Source organism: Drosophila suzukii, chromosome 2R (genome assembly GCF_043229965.1).
Source record: "Drosophila suzukii chromosome 2R, CBGP_Dsuzu_IsoJpt1.0, whole genome shotgun sequence".
NCBI classification, from domain to species: domain Eukaryota; kingdom Metazoa; phylum Arthropoda; class Insecta; order Diptera; family Drosophilidae; genus Drosophila; species Drosophila suzukii.
The window spans coordinates 16,839,767-16,866,163 of record NC_092081.1 but is presented as its reverse complement, the minus strand read 5'-3'; the positions used below and the strand labels follow the sequence as shown (position 1 = coordinate 16,866,163).

Sequence of the window (26,397 nt, the reverse complement as noted above, 5' to 3'; positions counted from 1 at the left end):
GTAATCATTAGTTATTTAATTGGTTTATTGGGATGAGCGGTGATTAAGTTTGAATACAAAGAAGTAATTCAATGAAATTTAATTTTGAATGACCCGTCAATGGCCTGTATTTGTTGAGTAAATGGAGTAGGGCAATTGCGATGAGATGCACTATATGTGTAAGAATTAGTAATATCCATAGTAATATCCTGAGGTCGATCCACATCTCTATGTGGATCCACATCTTTATGCAAATTACTACGTCTTAAGCTTTTGTGCATCTCAACGCAAATTAATTACGGAATTTATTTACCAAATACAGGACATTGAAGAGTTCTTCAACATTAAATATCATTGCATTAGTTCTTTGTATTCCAACTCAATCACCACACATCACAATAAAGCACTTAAATACCTGATGACTACTCGGAACAACTAATTGGATATTACAATGTCTTAAACGTTAACTATACATGGTGTGGTAAAGGTCCAGGCGCGAACCTGACATTCACGACTGCAGTAATAATGTTTTTGAAAATTGACGGACGAGTAGATGGCTTCATGGTGCTTGCATTCCTGAATCAGGATTCGACTTTTTGTTTTTTTTGGATTGCGCTCCCGCATTACGCCAAGAGAATTCTGATCTGGGCGGACCAATTTACCCTTATCCATTGTGATGAGGTCCCTTTCTTCAAATAGTTCCTTGAGTCGATAATGGAAGTTGGCGTCACTGTTGCTGAGATCCATGGTGGGCTTATGAAGGCTTGTCGATGGAGAGGTTTTTGGAGATTGCGACCCCTACAGCTGAGTGGGCCCCTATTATACCTGCGTCTCTGAGTGACGTGCAACTTGTGTGTTATTTGACAGTTTGTCGTTGGGGCTATATTTCTCCATGGGCGTAGCCGGCGATGTAGGAGTTTTAAAATGTAGGAGATGACCGTCTCTTAATATTCGCCGTGTCCATCGGCGCTTTCGCCCTTCTCGTTGGAGGAGTCGTGAATCTATTCTTTGGACATATCGACTACTCCCGGTTGCAAAAAAGCGTCTGCGAACTGGATTTTCTGATCCGCCGTCTCGACATTCCTTACCACTGCTGAGAACCACTGAACACCTTTATTTAAGACCCCAAATAGGTTATTTAAGGTTTATTGCCGTTTTAATGCGCTTACTTTTAGTGAAAACCAATTTCCAGTTGTGGTAAAATTAATTTTCTTTCTTCTTTTTGAGGCTTGTCAAAGATAGGCGATGTTGACTTTAATGGTCGGCCAAGAAAATGAAATTGGTATTCAATATTTGGACAGATTTTTGACAGGTAATTAGTGTGAACGTAAGGAAACAGGATCAGGATTTACAGATTACTTGCCAGACGATAAACCCTTAACTTATCCGGCACACTTATCACATCAGTTAAGATACTCCAAAGTAAGCACTTTACTGGCTTCCATTCATTTTCTGACTGGTTTGAGAACTTGATAGATGGAACTTGAAAGGGGATTTTAGATTCGTTGGAAAGTATGTAACAAGGAATCAGGATGATTAGCTCATAGTCGAATATAGCTTTTCTTCTTGCAACATTTAATTTAGATATGAAATACAACATTTTGTTCTCCATAAACAGGAAAATATGCCAGCCTACCCAAAACCATTATAAGAAAATAGGTATTGTTGAGCAATAATAGAACTTAATCACATTTTCTTCACAAAAGTAGTTACCATAAAAAAGCATAAAAAGCTTAATATTCCAATAAGCTTTTTGTCTTACCAGAATCAAATAAGCAACCACCAAAATGGGCAGCACTTAAAGAGCAGCTGGGCAACACTAAATGAACAGCATTTTGACAGTGCTGCCTATTGCTCGGAGAAAAGAGCGCTGGCTGACAATTACCCACAGCTACAGTTCTTCATGACAACTGACATGAGTTAACTGTTTTGAAACTCTCCAACGGTTTTTCGATTTACCTAAGGTTTTACGAGCTCTTATTTGCCGCTAACACCTCCGCTAATCAGCGCTATCTAATCACTCGTAATCACTAATGGCCAATTGACAGCACGCAGTTTTGGCAAAGCCAATTAGTCTCTTAGTCTGTGCCTATTTTACAGCTCTCGACAATCGGCAAATATTGCGGCAGGCGCGGCGAAATACCTTGCACATTCGATAAGATAAATCTGCGCAGTCTGTTTTGACATTGTAAATGCTTCTTGAGTGGACTTCCTACACACCCAGGCGATGATGAACGCATTGCGAGTTAATCGCTGTGTGTTGCTGATAAGCGCCGAAGTATCTGTATCTGTACTATATATATGGCAGGTTGACTTAACCCACCCGGATCGGCATAAAAAAGAAATTATGGGTGGTTTATTAAGCAGAATGCCCATTTAAAGGTCCCTTGATGACCTATTCGAAATGACATGATAACGTTCCGCCCTATCAACTGGGTAACTGAGGGTAATATACCAACCTAATCGGCATATTGTCAACCCTTTATTTATTAACTCGTCCGAACCGATCAGCATTAGACCCATTATCAGCGATCAAAACGATCATGACACACAAAACGCAAATCTATCGGCGGGATGACGTTTCTTATAAGGCAGTTATCCCAGTACCAGTACTACATATACCGCCTGTTTATCGCCTGGGTTCTGTTTTCTGAGAGAGGTATAGAGAGAGAACGCCGATGAAATCCGTATAGTTTGGGAGTCCAACGTGGCAAGCGGCTTTCAGTTGGCTCTAGCACTCTACCGTCGACGGGTTCGTTCCGCTCCGCTCCGCATTTAAGCCTTTCGTTTTTGGGATTTGAGTGGTACATCTTGGATCTCGAGTCACGACATCTTTTCGTAGAACCTGTTTTCCCGCCTCGTGCATTTTTGGGCAGCAGGTTCTCATCAGATCCGGTGAAAATTCCCTTCAAACATCAACACACAACAGTAAGTGTTGCCGAGGCAGATTCATTGAGTCTTAATTGGCATCGATTGATCAAAGCAACGCAATCACTTGGACCGAATCAGCTGTGGCCCAGTCCCACTTTTTACTCCCTCAGTGAATAAGACACCACCCAGGGAACAGGGTCAACAATCGCCGCACTTCTTATCGGCTACACAACTATATGTTAGTACGCGTATTAGCTAGCTGTCGATGGCAAGGCCATCTTCGAAGCACCATTATAAAAGTAATAAACAAGAAAACAAAGCAGGAAGGCTATATGCCCACACCGAAGCTACAAATACCCTTGTAGAACAGTAGTATATGGGAGTAATCCGGTTATGCTTGAGTTAGGAAACAAGTTTATTCGTTTTCGGGATGGTGCTCACCTTTTTCTAATCATAAATGTGCTTCGTTGGACGACAACTAATTGCTAATAATATTAAGTAAATAAAAATAGGTAATAAAAGTGGAACTACTTGACCCAAAAAGTCTAGACAGGGCAACTATTCACTAGATATGCCCAAACATCAAAGTGTTTAGCCTAATTCCAGCTTGTTGTCATGGTACCCTGCCATTTGGTGATTTAAACTCTGTGCAATTAGTACTCTTAGTAAAAATATGATTCTTATAATTATCTTGGTAACAGCGAATGAGAAACCTAGCCGTAGTCTATTGTGTAGCTATAAAGCAGCTGAGCCATGTAAATATACAAACCCTAAACTTTATACTAGCCGTATAAACGTTGAGCTTTATGCAAAAGACAGGCAACAAATGAGTAATCTAAAATGATGAATTGTTTGTTTGCTTTACTCGGAACTATGGTGATTCGAGGCAAATTTGCATTACCCTTTTTTAAGGTAATGTTAGTTATCTTAGCAGGAAGTGTGTATGGAGTACAAACATCAAAATCATACGCGCTTAAATGTTCTTTTACCTTTCAGCAGCAATAGCTGAAAAACCCGCCCGGCAACCAACAAAATGGATGAGCATCGAGAAGATCTTCAGCAGAATGGAAAAGAAGGCAATGGAAAGCAGGCCAGAATCGTTTCGGGATTGGATCGACCGCTGAAGACTCCTCCGCCGGGTGAACAGACCAGGGCTGTGCGCCGCCAGGTGGTCGCCGTTATCCTGGCCAATATAGGTGTCTTCTCGACGGGAATGACCCTGGCCATACCCACCGCCACTCTTCACCAGCTGAAGGACATAACACAGCCTGTCCATCTCAATGATTCGCAGGCCTCCTGGTTCGCCTCGGTCAACGCTCTGTCGGCTCCGCTGGGAGGCCTGCTTTCCGGCTTTTTGCTGGACAAGATCGGACGAAAGAGGTCCCTAATCGTGCTTAATGTGCTTACCATCGTTGCCTGGATTTTGCTGGCCACTCCTAGTCAAAACGACTCGGAAGCCTTCTTCTGGCAACTTATTGTCTCGCGATTTATGCTGGGTAAGTCTGGAAATCCTTATTGATGTGTCTTGGTACAAGATGTGGTGTTAAAGTTATTAAATGTAATGACAGCGTCAGAATTTAGGATAGTTCAAAGAAAATTGAGAAAGAACATTCTTGAATCTTTCCCACTTATTCGAGGAAAAACGTTCTTGATATTAAGTAAAGAGTGCTCTTGAGGTTTTTTCAAGATAAAGCGATTTTAAAACAGGGGTAAAAACACAACCCGAGAACCCTTCATCTCGATTTTGAGACTGAGATTGAATCGATCTTGGCTTTCTTTTAACATCAAGATAATGTTTTGAGAACGATGTTCTTTCTTAGCTTAGGATATTTGTTATTTATATATGCTAATATTTCCTTTATTCTAGGTGTTGGCATGGGACTAGCTAGTGCCCCTCCAGGAGTCTATGCGGCCGAGATCAGTGTGCCCAAGACAAGGGGCAGTCTGATCCTGGGCACCTCCATTTCGGTGGCTGGTGGCATAACGATTCTCTACGGGATTGGGTACTGCATTCGTGATGACTTCCGGCTGATCGCCCTGATCTGCTGTGGCTACCAACTGGTGGCCCTGCTCTGCGTGCTGCCACTCCCGGAAAGCCATTGCTGGCTTCTGGCCAAAAAGCGGGTGACGGAGGCCAAGCGATCACTCAACTACTTCCGAGGCTTCAGCAAATCAGGTTGGTTTCCCTCCGACTTTGACTTTCAGTGGGGGTAAAAATGTGTGTCTTATATCTTGATCTACATGATTTCCCTTCGTCAGACGTATAATTTGCTTAGAACTGCAAACAAATCAAAGTCAAGTGGGGCCTTGTATCAAGTCGAGCAATCAAATTATGATAACCTATTTGTTGAACCACAGGCTTATCTTGATGAATTTTTTGGGAAAATTAAAGGCGCTTGAGTACTTTTAGCTCCCCCCGCAACGCTCACGTTTCACTTTTAGCCAAAATCTTAGATTGCCTGTGTCTATATATTTTCCTATAAAATAGCCCACTGAAAACCACTGGTTTGCCATAGAAATCTAAGAAAAACGAAAGTCAGAAAGAATTTGATAATACGCACTATTGCTTTTTTGGTACCAATAGTCAACCCCTAAGTGTCCTAAAATATTATTTTTAGATTTTGTCTTTCTCCATTACTCTGTAGTACATTTTTTGAAATTGTTTTATTTTCTTTCCCACAGATGAAATCACCCACCCCCAAGTGCTTGAAGAGTTTCAGATCCTACAGAAATCCCTGCAGCAGCGGGACGCCGAGGTGAAGAAGTCCTTTTGGCGGAGTCTGAGAGAACCGGAGGTCCACAAGCCACTGATCATCCTGATGAGTTTGTTTGCATTCCAGCAGCTAACAGGCATCTTTGTGGTCATCGTCTTCGCCGTTCAGATATCCTCGGAGGCGGGCATTGAGATCGATCCCTTCATGTGTGCCGTGCTCATTGGATTGGCCCGCCTGGTCACCACCTGTCCGATGGGATACATCCTGGAGCTCTGGGGTCGTCGGAGGGCGGGCATTATATCCACCTTGGGCATGTCCGTCTGCATGTTCCTTCTGGCGGGACACAGTCAGATTGAGTTCCTGAAGGGAGTCCCATATCTCCCAGTGGGGGCCATTGTGGGCTTCATCGTGCTGAGTACTTTGGGTCTCTACACCCTGCCCTTCTTCATGATCTCAGAGCTATTCCCGCAAAGGGTTCGGGGTCCAGCTTCAGGACTCACGGTGGCCGTGGGCATGTTCATCTCATTTGTGGTCCTGAAGACCTATCCCGATCTCAAGAAATCCATTGGAATGTCAAACTGCTTCATCTTCTTCGGGGTCATGTCCGTGATGGCCCTCATCTTTATTTATTGGGCTCTCCCGGAGACCCGTCGTCGCACCCTTTTGGAAATCGAGGAGCAGTTCCGCTCGGGTCGCAGTCGTAAATCTCAAAACCAGGCTGATGTTGAAATGAAGGAGGTTTTTGTCCGAAAACCGGAGGAATAAAGTTATTGCAACGAAATGGGCTCAGTAAGAGAGAGGTATATTAACTCAAGTAGATCCCTTCAAGTGCTTAGTACTGTGATAGACAATAAACAAAAGCAACACGACAAAAATAAAAGACAGTTTGAAACAACTGATTCAATGATTAGGATGTCCCCTTGGAAACATTTTACTTAAAGACCTCATTTATGTGTTTCATTTCGTAAATATAAGTTGATTCTAGCACTTGCCAATCTATATGTCAATATATCTATGTAAGACTTGGTGACCATAAAGTTAAAATACCTGTGTTTTACATCTATAGAATTAGGTACATAACTAATGTCTAATCTAACTAGATTAAAGACATTGTGACTATTAAGTTTATATATTGAATGGAAATTCCTCGAAAATAAGTGGTTTACTTTGTGCAAACCATGTGGAATCAAGTAGATTTAGTCAACCTAGAGTTGGGCCCCTAGCTGATAAGAGACTGGTAAGTGTCTACCTGCTCAGAAACACATTCTTACTCACCTTCTTGGGCTCTCTGATATTCTCACGCAGCTGTCTTCTAGACAGTGATATAAATTAGAGGCACAAACACCTATAATATCCCGCTCTATTCTACCAATCATTCATGGAACTCAATCAGAACGTTGCTCTCGAACTAATCTCTTTGAAAGTCAAGTTCGTGGCCAACGTCATTCGTTTTACGATCGAAGAGAACGAGAATGGAAATCTATAAGTTTTGTGCGAATGAGATAAAAATATAGAGCGTAGCTGAAGGCCTGATTCCGATTTCCATATTAAAACTTAGCGATTATGCAAAACTTCTGTAGGCGCGTCCGATACAAAACGAATTGAATTTTTAAATCATTATCTGTAGGTTAGGAAAGGTATTACGTAAGTATTTCAGAAGACAAGTGTTTTCTTTTGAAATTGTATAACTCTTTCTGCCAAAATGTCCATATTTTTTTAATGCAGTTACATAGGTTTCAAAATCATTGTACACAACTTTTATTCAACTTCAATAAATTGTATATGTGCAGTACAGATATTTTTTTCTTTGTCAATCCGTAGTGGATGTTGGTAAATAAAATAGCTGTCAAATTATTTTTTAAATTCCAGGTTTAAATCAGTTTCTGTCGGCGTGTGTGGTCGAAAATGTTTCTTTCAATTTCATAAATTAGTGAGTAGTATTTTATGGAAGCGTAGCAGATGCAATTGCCAACAATTAAGTGCAGTGCCGCTCTGCTTTATGGTAATGTTAATGGTAATGGTGATGTCGATGATGGACAGCGTACTCCATACTCGGTTCGAAAAGTCTGCCCCACGTTATGCCGGGGGCACCTGAAAAATGAAGGAAAAATCTGTTCTGCTTTGGTCGTTAACGAGCAGGAGTTTCGGCAGATTCTCCAAGATGCGTGTGCCTCGAAATTCAAGATCCCTGCGAAGAGCGCGTTAAAAGCGCATTCTGGCCAGACTTCCAGTTCCTGTCCTCTTCCTTCAACCGATTATCATTTCAACACTTAAAGAAAAAACATTAAATTCATGCCGAAATAGGGATAATAGATATGGCTTCACTAAAATAAAATAAGCCCATTACTAAAATTATATATCATGAAATAATTCTAATGCAAAAAATGGTCATTAAAAGTTTACTAAGAAATTAATCTCATTCGAATCATTTATTTAAATATTTTTGTTTGTTTAAAATATATATGTATGTAAATATACAAAAAACATTACACTAAATCAACACCAGGCTATATAATTAGAAGCCAATTTTGAAAAATGACCTTTCAAAGGATTTTCTTTGGATATAATATATAACCCCTCCTAAGAACACAAAGCAGTATCTACTGCTGTTTTAATAATATTTCTAAAACTATTGTTAGAAATGTAAATACATTGTTACTACGCTTTTTCTCAGTGCATCACGTGGTTAGCTGCTTGAGGCGTCGAGGCGTACGTTTATGTAATTATAATAAGTTTTCAATTTTATGGCTTAATAATGCGGTGGGCAGCGGGCACCATGTTGCAGGAAGGTTGCTCCTTCTCCGCCACCATCCCACCTCCTGGCCAGGACCAGCTCGAAGTGCATCCGACGCCGGTTGGAGCTGCCCCGTCATTAGGCGACAAGCGTTTAGGCCATGTCAGAAGCGGAGCAGCCGAAAAACGGACAAATTGTTTTGGGGCGATTAAGTCAACAAGACGGCGCTAACATGGACCAAAAAGAAGACGGTTGAATGAACTGATGCTGGACGGGATAATGCCGAAAATTGATGAGCCGCAAATGTGCGAACATTAAAGTTTCCGCTGGCAATGCGCGGCTGCCCAACCTTCCGAGCCCGAACCAAACCTTCCCGGATTCCCCCTGGTTGTGTGTAATCCCAGCAACACCTGCCGTGAATTTCGCACTTGGACGCATCAATTACCAAATGAAAACGGCGGATAGAAATGTCAACAGCCCGAAAAAGACAGTTAAATGGCACATAACGATTGCTGTGCCAACAAGGAATTGGACAATCGGTGGAGAAATACCTATTTCCAACCGCAGCGACATATGCGTAACTCCAAACAACAGCAATCTGTGCGGTTTTCCGGGACTTCAAGTAGGGGAGGGGTAACTAGGGCTATTCAGCGATGTGTAAACCGCATCGGGGTGGGATGATCATCCTCATCCTTAGAATCCTTGACGATCATCCCATTGCTCGCTCTTCGGATCTGTCATCATTATCCTCACAAACTCAGCACGACGCGTGTTCGGGGTGGCGGCTTTGTTTTGTTTTGATTCGAATTTGATTATGTTTATAAGGCAATAAATTAGAAAATCATCACCACAACCACTCAGGCACAGTCTGTGTCCCAAAAACTATGACTATAACCGCTTTGTAGCGCTTTGTTCGCAGTGACAATGCATCGGAGTCCATTAAACGGGTAATTTATGGTTGGCCCGGGACTTGAGTTACGTTGAGTCCTCTTTTAGGGTCCTGGGTGGGTCCTGAGACTACCCCTTACTGGCCCGACCAGCCACGTAAATGACATTGTTAAAAACGCCCCAAGTGTCTGCAATTTGTTGCTGCACTTAATGTAGTTATAATTTTTAACAGCACTGCACTTTTATCCTGGATCCAATGGGAACATTAAGCCTTAACTTAACCCTTTGCCTGATCGCTGGGGCTGATTGCACACCTTGAGGATCGAGCTCGTCAGCAAATTACAAGTACGCCAAAAGGGGATCGGGGGTTCGATCTGGGGTTCGCGGGCTCTGAGGATCTGGGTTCTTATGCAGCTGCAACTTTGACGAAAAAGTAAGAAAACTTATGAAAAATTGTTTTTTTAGACTGTAAAATACCTGTTCAATTTTCATTTTAAGGGAATTCTAGAGATATATAGTTATGTAGGTTTCTAAGACCACTTCTTAAACTTAATATACATATTCTGCTTTAGAAATGTTCTTTAAGGAAATAATAATTTTGTATATCCAAGCTATTAATATTTAATCTAATTTAAAAAAGAATTCAACGATCAACAATAAATTATTTATATCGCTTACCAAATTGTCAAAAATAACATCAACTTATTGAATAACCCTAGCGTTATTGGTATGCCTTTAAGATAAATCTTAAAAATGCATAATTCATATCGATTTACCGGCTGTATCATAACTCTGTGTTAGCGTAATATACCCTCTGAGGCCGCCAGTACCTGGTGGTAAAATATATACACACTCCAAAAACCGATCATCGCACATCGATCAGCGAGGTGGGCAAAAACCAGAAGTGATTTTGGCAGCATTACAAATTCGGCACTCGCTGGGGGGAGGGAGACCAAAAAGGTTCCTTGGCCAGAACCTGTGTTTACCTTCGATCCGATAATCGCAGCGGCAGCCGGGAGGTTTGGCCTCACTTTTTAAAGTGTCTGGCAAGGTGTGCAGACTGCCACATTAGCAGCAGCGATTCGACGGGTTTGGCTTGAACACCTTGAGAGGTGGAAGTTCGCCGGGATGGAATGGGATACGATCTCGGCTAGCCAACTAGGCACCTAGCTTCGGGTTACCCCCATTCCAGAACAGATCGCAGAGAAGAGAAGCGATGAGATGGAGCTAGGAATGCCGCAAGATTTATGAACGAATGGGCGGTGGGCGTTTCCACCTCAACTGCTGCCCGGTGTAAGTACTTTGGCGAGACTTTAATTTTTCAATTAGTCGAGCTACCGTATTTGACTTTTGCTCCTCGCCAGCCAAGTTACCGAGTTATCCAGCCAGCAAGACGACCACCGCCAAAGGGGCCAACGAACTGGATGATCATCCTGGGCTTTGGCTTTGCTATTGGGATCGGGATTGGGATTGGGATGGGGCCTGGGACTGCGACTCCGAGTCGGACTTCACTGACTCTGGGATTGACTGGACTGGGTCGTAAAAATATTGCATTTAGCAGGCAGAGCGGCGGACGCAAACGCTTTCCGCATTTTACGATGCAGCAGCAGCAGTAGCAGCAGATTCGAAGTGCCAAAGTTTTATGGTTACTTTAACACTTTTGCTGGCCTGGTACTTGGGATATGGGAACTGCCATCCGGCAAAGGGGTTCGAGGAGGAGGTGGAGGAGCGGCGGGCAGGAAACGGAGGAAGCTCGATGCCTAGACAAGCGTATAATTGATTTGGATTCTATGATGTGTGCTGGCCGATTTCCAGAGGCGTTGCGAGCCATAAAAACCATAATTACAGTCACACACAAGTGGAAGAGGTGAGATCAAGGAGTTGCAACAAGATGGGTTTTGAAGTCGGGAGTTAAGGAGGCTGGAAAGGTTCCTGAGGTGTTGGAAATACATTTTTTGCAAGGCCATGATTGTCACTTAAAAAAGTATTAACCACTCTTTACTATTGGTTTTTTCAAAAGGACCCCTAACATAGTGTTTCAATAAAAGTTAAGAATTTATGTCCAGTTTCCTGAATATTAGCAAAAGATAGTTTTATCTTTGAAAGAATTCAGCTAACTATCAAATTTAAACATGCATATTGACTTAATAATTTCTTATAAATCAATCATCAACAAATTGTATTAATTCAAAATAAAACATAAAATAAATTGAAAGAAGGCATATAAAAGATATAGAACACATATTATGAAGTTGTCTCTGCTCAAACGCAGAGAGAAAAGAACTTCAAAGGGTTTGAGTTCAATAAGCTCGCCGAGTCCTGGGATCCCAATTAACCGAAAATTGGGGCACCCTGTTCCCGCATCGATTATAGTGGCTCAATCTATAATCTGTATGTCCTTTGGCACATCCTATTATTAGCCTGTCAGCGGTTCGAGCTTCGATGTTTGCCTTTGTCCCTGGCGTGTTTATTGTGTTTGATCAAATAATTTCTGTTTTTATGGCACAGTAAATGTCCTGTGTGCGCCAACAGAGTCCTTTAAGTGCCATGTCTCCTTCCCTGCTTTGTTCTCCGGCCAGCTCCTTGGTCTTCCTCTTGTTTTTTCAATTTAGCCATAATTATGTCAGACATTTAATTTATCGCAAGCAAAAGGTTCTCGTCCTTCCGCCGCCTCTTCTTGCACGCAAACTTTGGGCCAGGACTCACCCTTACGCGATGCCTTTCTTTTGAACTCTCTCTCCGCCTTTTTGGGCGGCCATTTTGCGATGGTGTTAGGGTTCAGTGGAGCGCAGGACAACGCAGGGCACCGCAGGACCCGTCTCTTAATGTGAGAAAATGTTACAATTCCAGCGCCGCCAGCAAAGTCCTGTCAGAGGTCCTCCCGTAATTGCTCATTTTGCTTATCGGTCCGCCCAATCCAGGGGCTCTGCAGGTGTGGAGTGTCCTGCTCTGGGGGGGATCAATAAAACCCAAAACCCTATAAACTCTATAACAATTTCGATTTGTGGAAATTGCGTTTTTATTAATTGGCTCTGACATGCCAGTCACTCGAGTGTCCTACAATTTTGACCATTTCCCATTTAATTTTTTTTTTATGGCACTCGAAAATCGCGTGCCCTTTGTCCACCTACAAGTCGATTTTTCTGGAGGGAGGGAATTGCGGCTAGTTGTGCGACTCCCAGAAAAAGGTACATGATCCTTAGATCATTTTTATCTTATCGTTTGTCGGCAACTGTTTACGAAATTGTTCGGTTCGTTTTCAGGCCACGCGCGTTCTAAAAGCAAGGTGCAACAGGATTCGAGGATCCGGGGAACTGAGGATCTGAGGATCTGGCATCGGGAATAAGGAGGCGAGGCTGCAATGCAACCTGCCTGACTGCATCCATCATCGCGTGGCAGCAATGCTCATGATTTGAGGCACATGCGTAACCTGCGCCAATTTGGCGACCCGCACACACACTGAAATCGCCTTTGTCCTTATATATATTGCTTTTTTGTCCCTTTTCTCGAACAATTTTCGGGACTTCTTGGCTTGCATCTGCTGATTGCAAAGAACGGGGACCCCGAAGCGAACCCTCAATTAGGCCGCCCCTGCAATTAGAAAATATATTCCATACCAGGCTCCGCTTTTTTTCTTGTGTTCCCCAACTCAAAGGCATGCAAAAAAAAAGGGAAGAAAAATAGCGGCAGCTAATTTGCCGCAGGTTTTCGGGCAGCTAATTTCAGATTAGAAGGGCGCCCACGCCAAAAAGTCGCAGTTTTTGCTCGTTTCCCAGGCGCATTCCTGCGGACACCGCTCATTAATGACCATGAAATCTAGACTCTGCCCCGGAGTCATTCCCGCAGACAGACTGACCTCCAGGCACGAGCCGCCCAAAAACACAGCTCCTAAATCGGGAGCAGCTTCTGTTTATGGGGTTTTTTAGCCATCCACATCCACCTAATGAGTTGGTATCACGCATCGTGGAATGCATAGCCCTCGGCTGGCTGGATGAGTTCGGTATAATTTGATTAGGCAAAAAGCTGATGTGGGTGTCAGTCGTCTACCAGTCTCTGTCCTCTTCCTTCAGAAAACCAGACCCAAATCACAACCCGCCGCACGAACTGGATTCCATTTCAATTACAATATAAGCGAGTGTAAGTTCTGCGATTGCGATCGCATTTGGGCGCGTGGTAAGCCAAGTCAATCGGAAGAAGTTAAGCCGATTGTACCGCCCCTTTTCATTACAGCTCGCTTTTTGCTCAACCCTGACACCCGCCTAATAAAACCGGAGCAAACCCACTTCCGTTGCTCATTTGAATGCCCTTTTTTCTGGAGGGTATGATGGAAGATTCAATGGGATTGAAACAAGGAAGAAGTGTCCATGTTCCTCTGAGGAAAATGTTTAAAATATATAAAAGGGACCAGAAATAACTACCCAGTAATACGATTTTTGTAAAGTCCATGTGTTGGGTATAACAAAAAATTACTTAAAATATTTGCTTTAAATAATCTGATGGTCCAAATATATATAATCACTACAATTAAAATGGTAAAATTTTTGATATTTTTTAGTATTTTAGATATTTATGTTGTTATAAAAAAATATTTTCGTTTCTTAAAAATATACTTTTATAGATAAATTCTGATGAAAAAGTATTATACTTAATATAATAACTTCCGAATGTTGTCGTCCCGACATTTAACTTTGAAAAGACGAGTTTTCTTTGAAAAATTAGTGAATAGACTAATACATTTCTTTTTGCAATTGTTCTGGTTAATAAAGCGGTGCAACAAATGGGCTTAGGTATCCCAGACATTTAGAAATCTAGAACTAGTTACATACTCAAAATGTTCAAGAACAGACCAAGATGGACCATTAGGACAAGATAATATCGCTGATTAAAAAATATCGCTTGCTTAAAGCAATGAACTCTCTTCAACGCTGTCGGAAATAATATATAATTATAAAACTAATAACATTTACTAATGATTTACTGAATGCATGATAAGAGTAGGTACCTAATTTTGGAATACTTGTAAATTTACTAATTCCGTCCTCTGTTGTTGTTGTTCCACTAACCCATATTCACTAGTTTGATTAAGTGTCATATAAAATAACCCCTTAAGAAAGGGTATCGGCCGTTCGATGCTTTCCACCCTGATGTCCTTTTTTGCTGCCCGGCTAAACGCACTTCCCACACAGATTTGTGTGTGTGCGCCTTAATTGGGGCGTAGTTGGCTTTTTGGGCTCGAACCGGGGTTTGGGTAATTGCCACTTGAAAGGCTTTGGGTCGCATAATCGCCTTGTCAGATAGAGCAAGACACACGTTGAAGGACCCGCGGAGATTGGGCGGAGGGGAGGTGGGCGGCGAAACAAGCTCACTGGGCGTGGGGCGTGGCGAGGCGAGTTGGGTGGGCCAGAGGACCGAAGGACCAAAAGGACCGAAGGACTCTGTGTGTGCCAAAAGGAACAGAGAGGTGTGTGTTGATGCCACCACGCACGGCTGACTCGCTTGATCTTATTACGCCGCGCTTGGTTGCCTGGGAAAAGTCAGAGGCAGCTGCTCGTAGTTGGGTAGCAGGATGGTTGGATGGCTGGTGAATGGCTACTGGTAACCCGGCCTTTGTGACAGTTTTATCTCTGGCCAGCAGAAGCTTCAGCCAAGCTCTCGCCATCCTCCTGCCTTTGGAAAATCCTCACTGAAGGGGCCCAAGAATTTTGCATGTTTTCGCACAGGTTTTTGTGGTTTTTGGTGGCAAGTGGATTTGCATGCGCCACGCGGCTACAAAAAGGGTTTAGGTTCTAGCCAGTCTCAGAGCCTCAGGCCTTCCTTTGCCTAAGAACCATTGATTTTCTAGTCATGGAAACTAATTTCCATTCATCATTCATTCATGCTGTCCCTCGAATGGATCAATAATCCATACCCACTCCCTCGGAACAATCACAAACAATATGACAGCTTTATCTTTCAGCACCAGTCGCCGTCGCAGTGGAAATTCATTTTCGATTGTGAATGCCGAGCGACAATTGTCGAATTCAATTAACGCCTGCGGCGCCACCGAGCGTTACTTAACGCCACCACCCACCCAAGGACCTCCTCCTCCTCCTGCTGCTACCCTGTCCTTCCTCTTTCCTCCTGGGAGTTTCCAGTGGGTGGGCCAGGACGAGCCGTAGCTGTGGCCGTAGCTGTGGCTGTTTCGCCAGGGTAACGGCTATGCAGTGTCACAATGCCTATGTGGATGGGCGTCACTGGAGTGGGAAGTCGAGGGTATCCCTGTTTCTATCGGGGATCAGGGACGCAGGGGCATCGGGGGCAGAGTGAGAGCGTTTGCGTGCTGCGTTGCCTCCGCCGATTGGCCGGAACGCGGCTGCAACGGCAACGGCAACGGCAACGGCTGCGGAAACGGCCACGGCTAAGGCCACGCTCTGCCGCAACGCTCTCTTCCCGGAACTCACCGACCATCGACATACCCATAGACATCGACGATGGTATACTACTACCCCTAAAGCGTTTTCGAAGCGGAGGCGGGCTGCACGGACGTCATGCATGCGCACAGTGGGACGAAAGCGACAGGAAAGGAGATCCTTTAAAAATATTTAAGTTATAAGTTTTACTGTCAGCAACAACAAATTTTAGTTCTAAATCAGCATATCAATCATTTTAGGAATGACTTTAGTTCCAGATCAGCATATCAATCATTTTAGGAATTATTATTTCCTAAAGGTCCTCTCTCTTAAACTTTAACTAACTGACTGAATTTGTTCATAGAATTTCTATTGCCATGTACGCTTTGCTTGATAATGTTAAGCTTCATGGTTCCTAAAAAAAGTCAATCAAGCTTAAAAAATGTTAAGCAAGCATCACAGTGACCTATCTTTTCATAGCTCAAAGAAATAAAGTTTGACATTTTAATTGACAATAAAATAGGCAAAATTCCCTTTCATTTGAGTTTGTATAGATTCTAAAATTTTGGTAGCGTGCTATAGACTGTATAAAGACGTTTTCAAAGGCAGACTCCGCTTTGGATACAAACCAGGGTAAAGCAAAAACTACAAACACTTTTTTATTACCCCGAAGAAAAAGAAATTAATTTGGGAAAGTTAAGGTTACGCTAGTTTAGCCCTTTGTTTCTGTAAGACTTTCTTTAATAATAAAGTTTGGATATAGTCTTCCTATTAATATAATAATATCATATTAAATGATGCCTTTTTAAGCTAATGGTGTAGCTAGAAAAAAAGTGTCTTAACCTATATTGCAATAATGTTATTGTTTATAGGTCATTGGTTGCAAGGCTAAGAGATTTAGAATAGAGGCTTTCTTCTATTTAAGTAAGTTACAGGCATTGAGCGCTATGACAAAAGAGAGATTTCTGTAGGAAAGCACCTATTTCCAAAACACCTTAAGAGATAGTAATTTTTCTCCTAATACCATAGCCTCCAGTGTAATTTCTCAAGCTGTTAGGACTGCGTAAGCAGTAGATCTAACCCACTGGCCTCTCCACACTTGACCCACTGTGCCCGTGTCGATTTCGCTCCCGGAGGACGTGTCACCTGGCCCCCGCCACTCCTGCGGCTTCTGGCCAATGGCAGCGCTCCGTCGGCGCAGCGGGCGACGCATGCGCAGCAAGACTGCTCGGGGATTGGCCCTCATTGGCTGGCGGTGGGCCAAATGGGGCTGGAACTGCCGTGGACGTCGCAGCCGTGAAAAACCGGTTACACCAGAAAAACGGTTCGTCCGTGAGTCCGTGAACGCTTCTGTCAGTGTGTGTGGACCCTGAAGTTCGAGTGTGTGAGTGAGCTGCGGCTTTTCGGTGGCGTTTTGGCCCGCTCTGCTTGGCGGCGCCTCAGTAGAAATCGTCGGCTGATGGACCGCGGGCGAGGCACGAAGCCAACTCTCAATTTCCACAGCCACGGCCACTTCAACTGCCACCAAATTGATCGGATCGATGCGCCGGCCCCGCGATTCGCGTGCAGTTAGTCGAATTTTTGACGGTCGAGTGACAAGGTGCGTCGCGTCGCAAACTCTCCACGAATAAGAAAGAAACAAGAAAACCCATCAGGCAAATAAGAATCATCTGCCGTCGCGCCTCTGAACTGAGTAATCGGCCAATATCCGCGGGATAAGCCCACTGTGCATGCAAAACTCGAGCGGAAAGTGTAGTGCTCAAGTGCTCAAAGGATCCAAAATCAGTTGTAACCAAGTTTGTGGATAGCCGGCGAATCAAGTGCTCAAAGATTAAGGTGAGCAGACCTTTGAAACATAGACTTAAACATTGTCTTATATGTGAAATTTATTCTGAATATCAGTTCTTTATCTAGCTCTAAAGATATATTTTAAACTTTCATCTTTTTATTAACCTTCTGGTAAAAATGGGGACTCGAAAATAAATTTTAAGGGTCGTACTTCTTTTTCAAAGAAAATGCTAGTTTGGGTTAATATTGCGTGATTCTAATTAAAGTAATGTAAATAGAATATTTTATTTATTTGAATAAGTGTCAATTCTAAAACGAAACTAGGGATTGTTTTCACTTTTGCTTGTTAAACTATGTAGAGGTTAATAACCAAAGTTAATTTGGAGTTTAAAATGTGGACAAACATAGTATGTTAAACTGTTGTATCAGCTTGCAGTGAGACTTATAATACACCAAAAACCCAATCTACGATTGAAAAATTTTTCTACGCTTTGACTGAGATCTCCTATTTAAAGAAACTTAAATGAAATAGATGATTGCTTTCAAGCCTAACGCTTTATTTGTTAACTAAAAAGGCTTTTAGCTTATATCTTTGTAGAGGTGATTTTCCGGCAGATGTGCTATCTAGTTTTCTGTTCAACACCAGATAAGCTGTAATGCAATCGCTGCACTTGAACTTGGTTAAGGGAACACACATTGCTTTTCCAGTCCAGACATATTTTGACCAGCTAAGCCCCTGTTTTCAGTATTATTCCAACACTTGACAAAAGCTAACGACGATGACTTATCGGCGACTTAATTAAGACCCGGCCGCATCGATCGACCTGCCTATAATGGCCACCATAAACGATCGTAATCAATTTGTTTGCGCATAATTTGCTTTCTTAACAACTAAATCATTAAATCGAGTCGCTCCCGAGCAGGTTGCGGCATTTTTTGAAAGGCTTTAATAACGATATTTGCTTATCGTGTTCAACACATCGGTCTCAAGTTCCCTTAGCCCCCTTTACCTACCGGCTTATTTCTTATTTCTTAATGAACGACGATCTGATCTAACGGATTGGGTCGGAACGGAACGAACTCCATTCAATATTGCTGGTTCAATATTCATATTGTGAATGAAGTGGTAGATGAAGATGCCACCGGATGACCGATCGAATTTGCAATGCAAAACCACGGCCAATTGAACTTCCGCCGGACCGAGATAAGTCATATGAAGCGGCCAAATCGATCGTTTGGCAGATCGATGACTGAATTTTGGGCCCGGACTTTAGTTTTCCCACGAGTCCGGCGAGCGACAAAAGTCAAAAACCGTATGCTAATTAATTCTTTGTCATGCCGTCTTTTCTGGCTGCCATTATACCATTATGGCTCATTGATTTGGGGAGCTTTCTAAGCCAACGAGCCGCCGGACAACTTACTTAAGCGTGGTCCAGAAAGAGCGAGCTAATCATATTCAAATGGTGAAGCGTACGTTTTATTATAATTTTTTTATTTTAATTAGCGGCTGTTAATGCCCCGGTTCGATCTGGCTTCGATCGTTCCGATCCGCGGGGGTCTCGAAATAGAAAAAAATATAGCGAGAGGAGAGTTTTCGATCCCCATCCAAATCCGAAACAGAAGCTCGGCCAACCTGTCGGTTCCACTTTCGGTAATCGCACGAATTTAAATTATTGTATGTTTAACTAATTTCTATCGGGTTTTATGTCTGTTCCGCCTGACATGTGCACGAAGCTAATTGAGACTTACGAGTGGAACTCTGCGGAGAAATCGGTAGCACTTGAGGGATATATATATATCGGTATGTTCTTCCCCTTTAGAACCTGAAAGGGGTTCTCGAATATGGCCTGGATTAGCCACAACTCTATATATAACTCGCCATTAAGCTCGAAGATCATTGCTAAAATTAAATTTGTGGCAGTTAAAGCTCTCAAAAAACCTTTGCTACGCATTTACATTTTATAAGGTCTGTACAATTAAAAGGGGATTCTTTACACTTTCGTTAAGTACCATACACTTTGGATCACTACCTGGTTATTTCATAGTTAAGGTCTTATAAACCAAGCTTACATTTTAGATAAATGACTGACTAACTAATAAAAGTTATGACAACATAGGTTGTTTTTGTTTTTTCGAACAAATCCAGTCAGAGTTAGTCAAACAAAAGCAAGTGTCATAAGGTTAGCCCTTGCTTTATAACCTTAATTGGTTCTAGTAGATTTGAATCTCATCTAAACTATAAAAAGAATGCCATTTCTGGTTTTGATAAATGAAAATGTTAGGTTAATATGGTAGCTTCATTGTAATTCTCAAGCAGAAAGGAACCCAAAAACATGGTTGGAAGGTAACTACTTCTAGGGGTTGGCACCTGTCCGGAACTATTTAGTTTTGACTGCTCACTGGCCTCGATTGGGCCAAAAACATTCCAGCGAAATGGGCGAGCAGCACGCCAGCGGGGAAATTAACCCTTTCAGTGCTGCCGAAATTGGATTTGGCCGGAATGTCTATTTCACTTTCTACAAAGTACCAAGCCGATGGAAAGGAATCCTTATCGCGCTGTCGGCCAAATCTTGGCCCGGGGACAGTCCAACTGCGAACTTTATGGCCTTAACGGCCAGCACGAGTTTCCCGTTCGCGGTGAGCGGTAGGGTAACAAAAAAAAACCAAAACTGAGACTGAAACTGAGACTGAGGAGGGCCAAAAAACCTAATGAACAACTTAATTTCGAGTTCTTTTTCGGTTTTCTCGTTCTGTTCTGTTTTTTTTATCCAACTTCAACTTCAAAGGGGGAGTATGTGGTGCGTGCGGTGGTTTAACACGCGCATTTCGGTGGTTTTACGAGCTGAAAAGTGGCAAGGGCTAAGGACTCCGGGCTCGGCAATTAAATCTAATGTGAATTCCATAATAATAACATGGCCATGACAAAGTGTGGACCCTTTGGCGGTCGGTGGCAGTTACAGTTTTTGATTTATACGGTTCTTCAGCGCGTTTTCATGCCTCTGACAGGCTGGCGACGGGCCCAAATCCTGGCCAAAAAAAACAAAATATAATAAAATAGAAACGGTAAAGGGAAAACAGGAAGCGGAAACCACCGGCCGCAAGTCGGTGGTGCTGAAAGCCCATTTGCATATCTCTTTCGGCTTTCGGTTGCATATTTAACGAAATGAGCAATTGGCCAAAATTCATTTTAATTGTTACCCCTGGCATTTGCATACTCTATAGTTAGGCATACTAGGTATGCTATAGACCATTTAAGACCTGGCTCAAATGGTGAGGTGGGGGGAATTTCTCGATAATGGGCCAGCAGTTCACGCTGCGACGGGAATGTGCCTGATAAGCAGCTAATTTGAGATACTCCCTGGCACTGGTCACTGGTCACTGGTCAAGTGGTCAGTGGTCACCGGCGGACATGGCCATTGGGCACATAAACCACTGCACATTAAACTCCCAGCCGCGTAGTTTTATAAAATAATTAAGTTTTATGTATTTTCCTTACTAGATTTTCACTGTTCAGCTCGGCACTTGGATCGGATCGTATTGGATCGGTTCTGGCTTGGCCTGGACGCCGTCCGATTTCGTGGAAGCCGTAAAAAGTCTTCGGGGAGTGGGCCGCCAGCATCCAAGAGCCAAGCAGCTCAGCTCTGAAACTGAGCATCCTAATAGCCCGGCGACCACGACGACATCCATCAAAGCGTTTTTATGACGTTCTTGCTTGAAATTTGATTAAAATTCAGCGATTAACTAAGCAGCAGCCGCAGCAACGGGACGAAAGACAAAATAAAAACTAAAAACAAACAACCATCAGCAAATAAACCAAAATACTTTACGGAGGCTAAGCGACTGCGAGCGACTACCGATCGAATCGGATCGTATCGAATCACTTTCGGATTGAATTGGATTGGATTGAATTGAATTGTTGATCACATTTCAGCCATGCCGCATACAGGTGAGTCCCGCTAATGAACTCCGAAAGGAAATTAAACAAAAGCGCCAGATGCGATCTCCAGTCCCCTATCCCAAGTCCCCCATTTCTCTACCTCCCGACTACCCGAATACTTACTATATAGATCCACGGTTATTACTGGCGCACTTTTGCCGCCTTTGTTTACGATCGCCAGTTGGGGAAGGTTAAGAAGAGATTAGCCAAGTCAACAGGGCGTTTGCCAAACTACGGCTATTTGGCCCAGACGCGTGTGTATATTGTAAATCTTTCCGGCTTTGTCCGCTTTATTGAGAAGCTTAGGAACTTGTGATTCCAACCATATTATATGGTATATGGTCCATATAATATTTGTCGGTCTAACTTTTACTCTTAATATTTGTGTAGGCTTTAGATGTCTAAGTTAATAAAGTTAATGCTAGTTTAAATTTATTCGACTCTAAGGAGAGGATTTACAGAGTCAACCAACAAAGATAACTACAACTTTTTACATGAATTTGAAATTTTTTAATTTATTTTTTGAAAATGTAAACCTATAGGTATAATTATAATTGGCTTATGTTTTGATATGAACATCAAATGGATTGTACCTATATAGAACTTCAATGTAATTTCTTACTGTTCCTTGAACTACAAGTTTTTTGAGATATTATTGTATAGAAGAACCGCACGATCTTAAGTGAGATTTTGGAATGAGGAGCAGGGACTATCATTTGCCAGGGTCAAAGTTACCAAGGTAAATTCATGATCTAAAATCTAAAAAATATCTCTTTTGATCCTTTCAGGTCAAGCCGGTGTCAACCAATTGGGTGGAGTGTTTGTGAATGGGCGCCCTCTGCCGGACTGCGTTCGTCGTAGGATCGTGGATTTGGCCCTGTGCGGAGTGAGGCCCTGTGATATATCCCGCCAGCTCCTGGTTTCCCATGGTGAGTTCACCAAAGACTAAGCTCTTAACTTCTAACTACAGCATTCTGTTTTCTGTTCTTCTTTAAATAGGTTGCGTTTCCAAAATATTGACGCGGTTCTATGAGACGGGCTCCATTCGACCGGGCTCTATTGGCGGAAGCAAGACCAAGGTAAGTGGATTCCGAATGGAAACAGAACGGTATTTGGAATAGCCATGGGCTTGGGGATGGAAACCAGATCTGTGGGGGACGGGAAACCACATGTGGTCTGATGTGGTGCATGAAATCAACAAACGATTATATAAAAATCAAACGCACAGCAGTAAATCCATAAAGTATCACAGATACACGGAAACAGATAGCCCAGATAAGCATTGTAACCAGCAGCTAGTTTACATGTTCTCTTATTTCGATGACAGCTTTTATGGCCGCGTGGGAGTGGCAGGTGGGCGGGTGGCCAAGGAGGAGTGGGATTGGGATTGGAAGTGGTAGTGGGACAGGGCTTTCGAGTGGAGAGAGCGCAGCAAATCAATCTCGCCTGCCCGAGGATGATAACTGGCTGGAATAAGTGGGCTAGGGCTGCCTGGATGGAGCCACCTGTCCAGTTCGCACGCCCAATCAAGTGTGGCTGCTACCGTTTAAGCCACTGCTCGCTTCACGGCCCCAAAAAGTGACGACAATGGCACGATGATAGTGGTGATTGCACCGGGTTACGGAATCAGCCACGCGATAACACCGAATCACTACCCATACGCACCGTAGTTAACGCTTTTCGGAAGGGTATTGTAAAAATATTTGTTATACTCAAGAACACATAGCTACAATATCTACATAAATATTTATTTCGATTTTTTTCAAATCAATCTAAATGAATTAAGTTTCACAGTTTCTACAATTATTATTGTTATAATATTAAGTTCTATCATATCTATGATATACTGGGTTATATAGGTTTTTACAGACATTCCTCCAAGGGTATTTCCATATTTCAATCCCTGGATCTATCCTCCCCATTTCGATTCCCCTTAGACTGGGCAAACAGTTGTTCAGGTGCTATGTTTGTCGACGGAACAGAACGCCTAATTAACGGTAGTTGCACCGCCCACCAAGTGCACGTAGTACCCGGTAAGCGGCGGTAACCCCCACCCCATCGGTTACCCACCCGCTTACATGGTGATTCAATAAGCGCTCTGCACTCGCTCGCTGAACAAAACGCGCATTTAACACCTACGGTGGGTCAATAAAGAAGTTGCCCCTCCCCCCAATTTTCCCTTTTTCCCCTTTGACATATGGAAAAGGGGGAGGGGCGGGGCTGGTTGGGCGCAAGGACAGTGGTTACAAAAAGTGAGCGCGCGTGTAGATTTCCGATAAGATCTGGCATGCAAGCTTGCTGCGCCGGGGGGCTTCCGACCCCTCGAAACCCCCATGCCCATCGATAAGCCCCCTTAGGCGTATTTATGAATTTTTAATGAATTGCCGCGTCACACGTGAAAAGCGGGCGCCAGCGAAAAAGGAGGAAGGTCCTTTGAAATACTCTTACAAATTAACATATGCAAAAAGCAGGTACAACACCGATGTGGGTCCGATGCAAATCTCCCTGCGAACATGACAGCTGAAAAGGGGCGTGGCCGTGTTCGCTGTCAGCTTTTGCAATTGTTGCAAGTGCACTTTGGTTTAGTTTAGTGCACAATTGAATTTCACGGCAATTAATCGTGGAGACACCTGCGAATAAAGGGGTTAAACGCATGTAACCGAGGGTTATTTTGCTCCAGAAAACGTAGTCACGCAATATACTACTTAATATTTTTATGAGAATAATTTTTTGTGGTGTAAAAAAATGCATAATTGATTAAGGACCGTTTTTACTTCCGCATGTTTAAGTTTAAGTAGGTTTTAAAACTAATAAAATTATGGAGACTTGGATAGGCTCAAGCCCAATAAATGTATAATTTAAAACCTACTTTTAGTTTAACCTACAGACGAAACCTAACTAAAGGTTTATTTATTTATATGAGTTTAATATTGGCCGCATTGTTCATTAATGTTTAAGTTACAAAAGGTTAAGTAAAGAACCCAAAAATGTCTTTTTTTCTGAGATCCACATATATAAGAGATATAAGGCATGGCAGACCCATACATTTAAGTATTAGGCAGCATTTTGATGGGCTTAGCAAAATTTTCATTTAATCCTGAATTAATATTAATCATTTATCTTCCTCTCCTTCCAGCAAGTCGCCACGCCCACCGTGGTGAAAAAGATCATCCGTCTGAAGGAGGAGAACAGCGGCATGTTTGCGTGGGAGATTCGCGAGCAGCTGCAGCAGCAGAGGGTCTGCGACCCCAGCTCGGTGCCCTCGATCAGCTCCATCAACCGGATTCTGCGCAACAGCGGTTTGTGGACGGACGAGATGACCTCCAGTCAGCAGAATGCGGCAGCTGCAGCAGCGGCGGCGGCGGCGGCAGCGGCTCATCAGGCGGGCAGCGGTCCACCGAATGGCTATGGCCCCCAAGCTCCTCCCCCTCCGGTGAGCGTGGCCCCGCCCACTGCGGCAGCCACACCCTCCGTCGCTCGCTATGCAAAACCACCGGCGCTGATGATGAGTTCCGCCGGCGAGATGCCCATCAAACCCGCTCCCAAAATGCCGCCCACCATGGGACATGGCCACAGCCACGGCCTGAATCCCAGTGTTTCTGGCCTGGATCTGAGCTACTCCGCTCTGCACAAGCACTGGCTGTGGAATCCCTCCCTGCTGTACTACACCCAGGCCCACATTCAGGCTCAGGCGGCGGCTTCCGGGGGGCAGTTCCTGCCCTATGCCGGCGGCTACTTGCCCCATGCCATGGCAGCGGCGGCCGCATCCTCCACATCGACCCTGGGTGGCTTCACCAAGTCGGAGAGCTCCATCGATCTCTCGACTCCCGGCGCCGCCGGCGATGCACTCAGCGACTGCGATTCCGGCAAATCCTCGCCAGCGGCGCTGTCACTAACCGCTTCTGGTGGGGGACATGGAGCAGGATCAGCTCCAGAGGCTTCTCCGGGATCAACCCTTAGCCACAGTCGCAAGCGGAATCCCTACTCCATTGAGGAACTGCTCAAGAAGCCGGAGAAACGACTTCGACTGGACAGCAATCGACTGGAGTGCCTGGAGTCCAGTTCCAGCTGCGAAAGCAGCCAGGATAGTCCTGTTCCTGCGCCCTTGGAAGTCCCAGAGGATGAGGATCCCGCCGAGGGAGAGGACGAGCAGGAGGAGGAGGACTGCAGCGTAGAGGTGGTCAACTAAATCCCCGGGCTCCAGCTGCTCCACTGACCCAGTTTCTGATCTGTGTATATATAGCAACTTAGTTTAATCCTAAACGCCCCTGAAACCACTACCATCTTAACCAAAGGTGGATCACGAATTAGTGGAATTTCTAGTGCTGTACGATCTACCCACTTTCTTCTCTTCAGAACTGGATCTCTGATAATGATGTTTTCGAAATGAACAAATTGCTTGATTTAATTAACCGTGAAATTGTATTAGTTCATGTTTCATCAAATATGATGGGTTTGAATAATGGTCAAATGGGGTGATTATATAATAAAATATTTAAATAAAACAATCCGAGTATTTGTGCTGAGTAAATGCAGTGTTTTGTGTGTTCTGTGGTTGGGGGATGGAAAAATTCTATAAACAAGATATCATAAAGTACATTTTAGGATGTAGTTTGTAGCTGAAACATTTTAGCATTTGGTACATTCTTTGAACATTGTTGATCTTATATCAAATTAATTTTACTTATTTTTATATCCCATAATTTAGTACCTATACTAAGGTGCGAAATTTCCCGAAAAATAAGCTTTTAGTGTTATTCAATGAGTTTAATATATACAAAACATCCATTTTAAGAGGTCATGAGTTCGCTAAATGATAAATTAAAGATTGTACAATTTTCTGCCTCCAAATTCGTGTAATTTGTACCGAGATACCTATTTAAATGATGATAAATGAAGTGTTTTCCACCAGTACGCCGGTGGTCGGCGGTATCTGCGGCTTCTCCTTCTTAATTAACTTGCGCGCCAATGAAGTGTCAACAAGTTGCCAACACGCCGCCGGAGGAGGAGTGGAAATGGGGATGGGGATGGGAATGGCGAAATTACAGGATGTCTGACACGACCATAACTATCGATCGCCCGCGGAGGCAGTCGCGT

At 43.4% G+C, this 26,397-nt stretch overlaps 2 protein-coding genes across 3 annotated transcripts; both read left to right on the top strand.

The window, feature by feature from the left end:
- The first annotated feature begins 2,694 nt into the window (after window positions 1–2,694).
- On the top strand, window positions 2,695–6,463 carry LOC108017823 (solute carrier family 2, facilitated glucose transporter member 8). Of its 2 annotated transcripts, none has more exons than XM_017084975.4 (4): window positions 2,695–2,907; window positions 3,850–4,346; window positions 4,718–5,026; window positions 5,533–6,463. In XM_017084975.4, the coding sequence occupies exons 2-4, from the start codon at window positions 3,884–3,886 to the stop codon at window positions 6,327–6,329; spliced, it is 1,569 nt and encodes a 522-aa protein (XP_016940464.3). In that variant the 5' UTR covers window positions 2,695–2,907; window positions 3,850–3,883; the 3' UTR covers window positions 6,330–6,463. The 2 variants fall into 2 exon arrangements, with proteins under 2 accessions (XP_016940464.3, XP_016940462.3); XM_017084973.4 differs by having other exon boundaries at window positions 3,847–4,346.
- Window positions 6,464–17,018: 10,555 nt separating this feature from the next.
- On the top strand, window positions 17,019–25,812 carry Poxn (Pox neuro). The gene is made up of 5 exons (XM_017085050.4): window positions 17,019–17,411; window positions 20,863–21,309; window positions 22,089–22,229; window positions 22,300–22,379; window positions 24,437–25,812. Exons 2-5 carry the CDS (start codon window positions 21,297–21,299, stop codon window positions 25,487–25,489), a joined length of 1,287 nt encoding a protein of 428 aa, XP_016940539.3. The 5' UTR covers window positions 17,019–17,411; window positions 20,863–21,296; the 3' UTR covers window positions 25,490–25,812.
- The last annotated feature ends 585 nt before the right edge of the window (window positions 25,813–26,397 follow it).

What these genes read in the sequence shown, in the direction of transcription:
- Poxn (XM_017085050.4), top strand. An exon ending in CCAGCTCCTGGTTTCCCATG is followed by an intron (nt 22,230 to 22,299) that starts GTGAGTTCACCA and finishes TTCTTTAAATAG; the next exon opens with GTTGCGTTTCCAAAATATTG. An exon ending in TTGGCGGAAGCAAGACCAAG is followed by an intron (nt 22,380 to 24,436) that starts GTAAGTGGATTC and finishes CTCTCCTTCCAG; the next exon opens with CAAGTCGCCACGCCCACCGT.
- LOC108017823 (XM_017084975.4), top strand. Translation starts at nt 3,884, where the DNA reads ATGGATGAGCATCGAGAAGATCTTCAGCAGAATGGAAAAGAAGGCAAT. An exon ending in TGTCTCGCGATTTATGCTGG is followed by an intron (nt 4,347 to 4,717) that starts GTAAGTCTGGAA and finishes CCTTTATTCTAG; the next exon opens with GTGTTGGCATGGGACTAGCT. An exon ending in CCGAGGCTTCAGCAAATCAG is followed by an intron (nt 5,027 to 5,532) that starts GTTGGTTTCCCT and finishes TCTTTCCCACAG; the next exon opens with ATGAAATCACCCACCCCCAA.